This window comes from Patagioenas fasciata, chromosome 36 (genome assembly GCF_037038585.1).
Source record: "Patagioenas fasciata isolate bPatFas1 chromosome 36, bPatFas1.hap1, whole genome shotgun sequence".
Lineage (NCBI taxonomy): Eukaryota > Metazoa > Chordata > Aves > Columbiformes > Columbidae > Patagioenas > Patagioenas fasciata.
Window position 1 is genome coordinate 2,318,390 of NC_092555.1, and position 6,392 is coordinate 2,324,781.

The window sequence follows — 6,392 nt, forward strand, 5'->3', positions numbered from 1 at the left end:
CAGAGGGATGATTGACAAATAACCTGACCAATTATTTGGTGGGGGGAGCCAGTGGGAAATCCCAGACAGCCAATCAGAGAAAAGAGCGGCTCAGGGAAGGCGGACACTGTGGGGGGAGTAACCCCTCAGGCCGCCAATCAGAGAGAGTATCACCTCAGGGCAGGGCGAGCCCCAAAGCAGGACAGAATCACTGCCCAGGCAGCCAATCAGCTGCAGGATCAGCTCAGGGGAGGAGACTGACAGCCCTCCCGACCAATGGTGGCGCAGCCCAGGCTGAGCAGGCGGTTGCTCTGCAGGCGGCCAGCGTGAGCTTTGCCATGGCGCCCGTGGAGCTGCCCGAGGCCGAGCAGCCCCCGGCCCAGCCCTGGGGCCCTTTATCCTCCCTCTGGGGCCCTGGAGATGTCTTGCTGCCTCTGGCCCAGGTGTGTGTGGGCTGCTCTGGCCTTGTTCTCCTGGGCGGGGGAGGGGGCAGGGGGCACTTGCTGGAGAGGAGCTGCTGGGGCTGGAGCTGGAGAGAGCAGGAGAAGGGGAAGCAGCTGGAGGGTGAAGTGCAGGGGATCCCCACAGCTGCTGCTGCAGCTGCACCAGAGACAGCTGCCCCTCTGGGTGAGGAAGAGTCCCTGTGAGCAGCCTCAGCAGAGCAGATCACAAACGTGCACCGCAGGGTCTGTGTAAGTGGGGAAAATCACTGTCCGGCCGTATAGTGTGTGTGTGTGTGGGGTGCGTCTGGGGAGCCTCGTGCTGTGAGAGCTGTCAGACACCCATGTGTTCTCTTAGGTGCGGGATGGACAAACGGCTGGAGCTACAGAATAGGAGGGGAGGGAAAGACAGGCAGACAGAAGTGCCTGAACTGCACAGCTTGCCTGGCAGTGCAGAGAGCAGGAACTGTGGTGAGTCCTGGGCCCTTGGGCTCATTTCGTCCTGTTTTGTGCTCCCCTCCCTCCCTCCCTGCTCCCTCCTCTTTCCTACCGTGTCCTTCTCCCTCTTCATCTCTTCTCTCTCTGCCCCTCTCTGCTTCTTCCTCACCGTTTCCTCCACCCGTCTCCACCTCTGTGCAGGGTTTCTCGTATCTCCCTCTCTGTCTCCGCTGCTCTGTGCTTCTCATCATCCCTGGTTTCTCTTTGTCACATTCTGCTCTGTTGCTGTGTCCTGCTCCCTGCCCCATCATTTCTCACTGTATCCCTCTGTCCTGCTCCCTGCACCTATTCCTGCCCCTCTTCTTTTTTACTCCCTCTCCATCTTGCTGCCCGCCCCAGGATTTTTTCCCCAATCTCTGTCCTGCCCCCAACCCTTGTTGTTCTTTCTCTCTCCTGCTCCCCTTCTGTCTTCTGCCTGTCTTCCCTTTCCCGGCTGCTTCTTTCTCCAGCTCTGTCCAGATTACTGCCCCTCTTCCTTTTGATGTCTTTCTGTCCTGGTTTTCCTTCTGTCTCCCATCCCTGTTCCCAGTGCCATCCCTTCTCACTATATCACCCCTGTCCAGCTGGCTCTGCCTTTTCTTTGTCTTCTCTTCCTCTTTCCTGCTCCTCAGCCCTCTTTTCCTCTTTCTCCAGCTCCTTGCTGCATGTTTCCCCTTTCCAGTCTCTTCATTTGGATCCCAACTTTGCTTTATTTCTCACTCCCTTTGTTCTGTTCCCTGTCTTTCTTTTTGTCTCTCCATCTGTGCATCCCCCTCCCTGTCTTTCTCCAGCCCCTTCCTGCTTCTCCTCCTCCCCCCTCCCCATCCCTCTGTCCTGCTCATCAGCCCTGCTGGTTCTTCCTCCCTGTCTCATCCCAGCTCATTGTCCCTTTTTGCCTTCATCTCTCCGTCCTTTTCCCTGTGTGTTTGTTTCTCTCTCAGCTCCTCTGTCTTCTCTCTTGTCTGATTTGTCTCTTGCTAGTCCTCTGTCCTTCTCCCCAGCAGCTTCACCTGAATGGCCAGGTGTCCCTGCACTCTGGTGGTTCCTCATCACTGCCCTGGGCTGTGTCTGTAGGGCTGGGGATCATTTAGGAGCTGCTCTCCTTCTGCAGACAGCAGAGCCTGGTGCAGCTACAGCAGAGGTTGTTCTCAGCTGCTGCTTATGCAGCTCGTTGGAAGAGCAGCTGTGGGCCTTCTTTGGAAGGGAGGTTTCTTGTTCTGTGCTTACTGCTCCTGGGGACCCTGCACAGGAGCGGTGTTGGGGTCTGCAGGGACGGGTGGGACCTGCTGTGATTCCTGGTGAACGTGAACTGAACTTGTCCTGATGTACTCGAATGAAAACAGACTGACTGGAGATGGTTTACTGCCCTGTTTCAGTTCCAAACTACATGCTTGGCACTGGAGAACATGAGACTTTGTGCTGCTTTCCAGATGTCAGCTGAGAACATCACTGCCTTTGGTACCAGGGCAGGTGGTCTGTGATCAGGGGTGCGGACTTGCATGGCAGTGCTTTAATGAACATTTTATGGTCTTGCCACTTCAAAGCCCTTCATTTTCCTAGAAATTTGAAGATGGCATTTCTCATTCGGAGGTTCAGACTTCGGTTGGACTTGATGTTGAATGGTCCATACAATGGGGTGCAGAAAAGAAGAATCTCGCTTCCTTGTTGTTGTTGTTTTCTAACGCTGTCTGAATTTGGTAAGCAAGAGGAAGAGTGGCTTGCAGTGTCTGCTTTTGAGAGGAACGTATTCCTGACTGTCTCCATCTCTGTATGGTGAAGCTTTCTGCCTGCACTATGATTTTGCTGGGCTGTGAGGCTGTGTTGGAGCAGCAGAGGTCAGAAGTGGTGGCTTTAAAGGCGTTGAAGCTGTGGTCAAACTAGCAGGAAAAGCTGGTTTCTTCCCAGAGAGCTGCCTGACAAATATAGCTACAAGTAAAGACCCTTGAAGTTGGCTTTTTTTATTTAAATTTACTATTAATATGTAGCTTTTGGGATTGATTGATTGATTGATTGATTTCTGGGAAGCAAGAAGTGAGAGCCTGTGCACTCCCACAGGCAGAGCTGCCTCCCAAAATAGGTGCCCCCTTCTCCACCTCGGTTCCTTCCATGCTGGTGTAGCACAAGGCCATGCAGCAGTGTGCAGATGTGGTGATTCCAATGTGACTGTGAGGTCAGAGCCCCTCGGTGACGTGCTGTGCTGTGTCTTGGCAGCAGCAGCATCATGGGGCGAGCGTGGGGGCCATGGTCCTCACCCTGTTCCTCCTCCTGGTGTCCCTGCCAGCCCGGGACGCCCAGGCTGCTCCAGCCGAGCGCAGGGAGCAGGTGGGCGAGCAGGGGCAGCACCCAGCCCCGAGCAGCTCAGCAGGGCAGCAGTGGGGCCAGGGCTGGGGCTGGGGCCGGGAGAGCAGCCGGGCTGGGCCGGGCAGGGCGAGCCAGGCAGCACCAGGGTGTGGGCAGGGGGCAGACACCCGCAGGGAGGGGAGAGGGGCTGCGGCTGCTTCAGGGGCAGGTTCTGGGCAAGCAGGGGCTGGGAGTGCTGGCACAGGGCAGAAACCAGCACTGAGTCCCTGTGGGGCCCTCCCTGCCCCCCAGCCTCGTGCCACACGGCCCCATCCCAGGGCGCGCTTTGAGCCTTTGGGCCCGTTGCAAATCAAAGCTGGGATTGCTTTGGCACTTTGGGCCACTTTTGAGCTTTGGGATCGTTTCTGTTAGGGTTAGGATTTGATTAGTGTTAGGGATAGAGAGTAGTGTCAGTGGAAGTGGTTGGGGTTAGGGCTTGGTTTTAGGAAGTAGGGCTGGGGTTAGGGTTACGTTTGGGTTAGAGTTAGTGGTAGGGTCAGGGTTTGATTAGGATTAGGGTTAGAGTTAAGGTGAGGGGTTTTGGGTGAGGGATAGAGTTTGGTTTTAGGTTTAGGCATAGATTTCTGATTAGAGTAAGAGGGCTAAGCATTAGGTTTAGAGTTGGAGTTAGGGGTAGAGGTTGGTCTTCGATTTAGCCTTGCTTTAGGATTACAGTAAGTGATTGGACTAATATTAGAAGTCTAGATGAAGGGATAGGTGTTAGGGGTAGGGTTAGGGTTATTATTAGGGTTTGATTAGGATTAGGTTTAGGGTTTATGGGTAGGGATGTGGTTAGTGATAAGGGTTAGTATTAGAGTTAATGTTAGGAGTAAGGATTAAGGTTAGGGGTTAGGGAATAGTGTTTGTGTAAGCAGTAAGACTTCAGGTTTAGGGGGAAAGGGTAGGAATATGGTTAAGGTTGGCATAGGGTTAGGAGTTTGGGTTAGGGTTAGGCTTAGGTTTTGGAGTTTGGGTTAGGGTTAGGCTTAGGAGTTTGGGTTAGGCTTAGTCTTAAGCTTAGGAGTTTGGTTTAGGCTTAGACTTAGGGTTAGGAGTTTGAGTTAGGATTTAGGGTTAGTCTTAAGGCTAGGAGTTTGGGTTAGGAGTTTCCGTTAGGGTTAGGCTTAGTGTTAGGAGTTTGGGTTAGGGTTCGGCTTGGGCTTAGGCGTCTGGGTTGGTCTTAGGCGTCTGGGTTGGGCTTAGGCTTAGAGTTAGGAGTTTGGGTTAGGGTTAAGGGATTGGGATAAGGGTTAAGAGATTGGGTTAAGGTTAAGGGATTGGGTTAGGATTGGGTTTACGGTTAGGAATTAGGCTTAGGTTTAGGATTAGGATTAGCGTTATGGTCTGGGTTAGGAGTTGGGGTTAGGAGTTGGGGTTAGGAGTTGGGGTTAGGAGTTGGGGTTAGGAGTTGGGGTTAGGAATCTTAACCCTCGACAGGGACAAAGGGGGTCCCCAGGATGTCACAATGGGCCCTGGGGACAATGGGAGTCCCCAGCATGTCACAATGGGCCCTGGGGACAAGGGGGGGTCCTTGGATGTCACAATGGGCCCCAGTGACAAAGGGATCCCCCATGGTGCCAAAATGGGCCCTGGGGACAAAGTAAAGTCCTGGAATGTCACAATGGGCTCTGGGGACAATGGGGGGTGTCCAGGATGTCACAATGGGCCCTGAGGACAAGGCGGGGTCCCCATGGTGTCACAAAACAATGTCCTCAGGGATACAGGTCAGTGCCAGGGGTGGGTTATGCTTGGCCTCCATGACCTCGAGGGTCTTTTCCAACCAAAATGAGTTTTTAGGGTTTATCCCAAATGATGGGAACCCCCGCTTCCAGCTCTGCTCTTCACCAAACACCTTTTAGAGGATGAAGAGGAAGGAGACGCAACACCTCAGCATACGGAGGGTCTTCCCCAAAGGGGTGGTCTGGGGTATCCAAAACACAAGGGGTGGTGTGGGCATCCAAAGCACAAGGGGTGGTCTGGGCCATCCAAAGCTCTCCTGGAGCGACTGCTGCTTCTTCTTGCTTTCCATCAGCTTCTTGATGTCTTCCCGCATGGGGCCGCGCTCGTCATCTTCGTCATCTTCATCATCTTCGTCATCTTCATCATCTTCGTCATCTTCATCATCTTCGTCATCTTCACCATCAGATTCAGAGGATTCTGGAGGAGCGAACAGCGAGAAATGGGCTGGGGAGGGTCCAGCACCGGCCCTGGCTCTTCCTGCCCAGCATCCCAGGCCCATCCCCAGCTGCTCCAGCTTCATCCAAAAGAGGTGGCGAGCTCCAAAAACTCAGTGGCTCCTCCAAGAGCGTCCAATGGGAAGAGGCCCCAGGCAGAGAAGTCGTGGGCTCAAAAGAAAGCACCACGTTCCGAGGATCTCCAGAAGATCCCTGGCCTGCTCCAGGAGATCCCCATCATCAACAAGATGAGGTCGGCCGTGTTGTTTTCAAAGGCGAGGAGGAGCTCAAGGGCCCTCAGCATCGGGGCTCGCGTGCGGTTATGAGAGGGCAAGGAGGGAAGGAAGGAAGGAGGGAAGGAAGGAGGGAAGGAAGGAAGGAGGGAAGGAAGGAAGGAGGGAAGGAAGGAAGGAGGGAAGGAAGGAAGGAGGGAAGGAAGGAAGGAGGGAAGGAGGGAAGGAGGGAAGGAAGGAAGGAGGGAAGGAAGGAAGGAAGGAGGGAAGGAAGGAAGGAAGGAAGGAAGGAGGGAAGGAAGGAAGGAGGGAAGGAGGGAAGGAAGGAGCCGGGGGTTCCCATCATTTGGGATAAACCCTAAAAACTCATTAATCACTTTGGTTGGAAAAAAGCACCCACCTCCATAGGACCCCATAGGGACCCATAGAGACCATAGAGGCCCATAGGGAGCCACAGAGCCCCATGGAACCCCATAGAGACCCATAGGGACCGTAGAGCCTGTAGAGACCCATAGGGACCCATAGAGACCCATACAGACCATAGAGGCCCATAGGGAGCCACAGAGCCCCATGGAACCCCATAGAGACCCATAGGGACCGTAGAGCCTGTAGAGACCCATAGGGACCCATAGAGCTCCATAGGACCCCATAGGGACCCATAGAGACCATAGAGGCCCATAGGGAGCCACAGAGCCCCATGGAACCCCATAGAGACCCATAGGGACCCATAGAGACCCATAGGGACCCAT

At 54.3% G+C, this 6,392-nt stretch overlaps 1 protein-coding gene across 1 annotated transcript; it reads left to right on the forward strand.

Moving 5' to 3' along the window:
• The first annotated feature begins 255 nt into the window (after window positions 1–255).
• Window positions 256–5,759, forward strand: LOC139826171 (uncharacterized). The gene is made up of 4 exons (XM_071801192.1): window positions 256–261; window positions 305–422; window positions 778–890; window positions 5,269–5,759. The coding sequence occupies exons 1-4, from the start codon at window positions 256–258 to the stop codon at window positions 5,734–5,736; spliced, it is 705 nt and encodes a 234-aa protein (XP_071657293.1). The 3' UTR covers window positions 5,737–5,759.
• Window positions 5,760–6,392: the final 633 nt, after the last annotated feature.

Excerpts from the sequence above, each read along its gene's own strand:
- LOC139826171 (XM_071801192.1), top strand. Across the intron at positions 423-777 it reads TCTTGCTGCCTCTGGCCCAG|GTGCGGGATGGACAAACGGC; the intron begins GTGTGTGTGGGC and ends GTGTTCTCTTAG. Across the intron at positions 891-5,268 it reads TGCAGAGAGCAGGAACTGTG|CTTCTTGATGTCTTCCCGCA; the intron begins GTGAGTCCTGGG and ends GCTTTCCATCAG.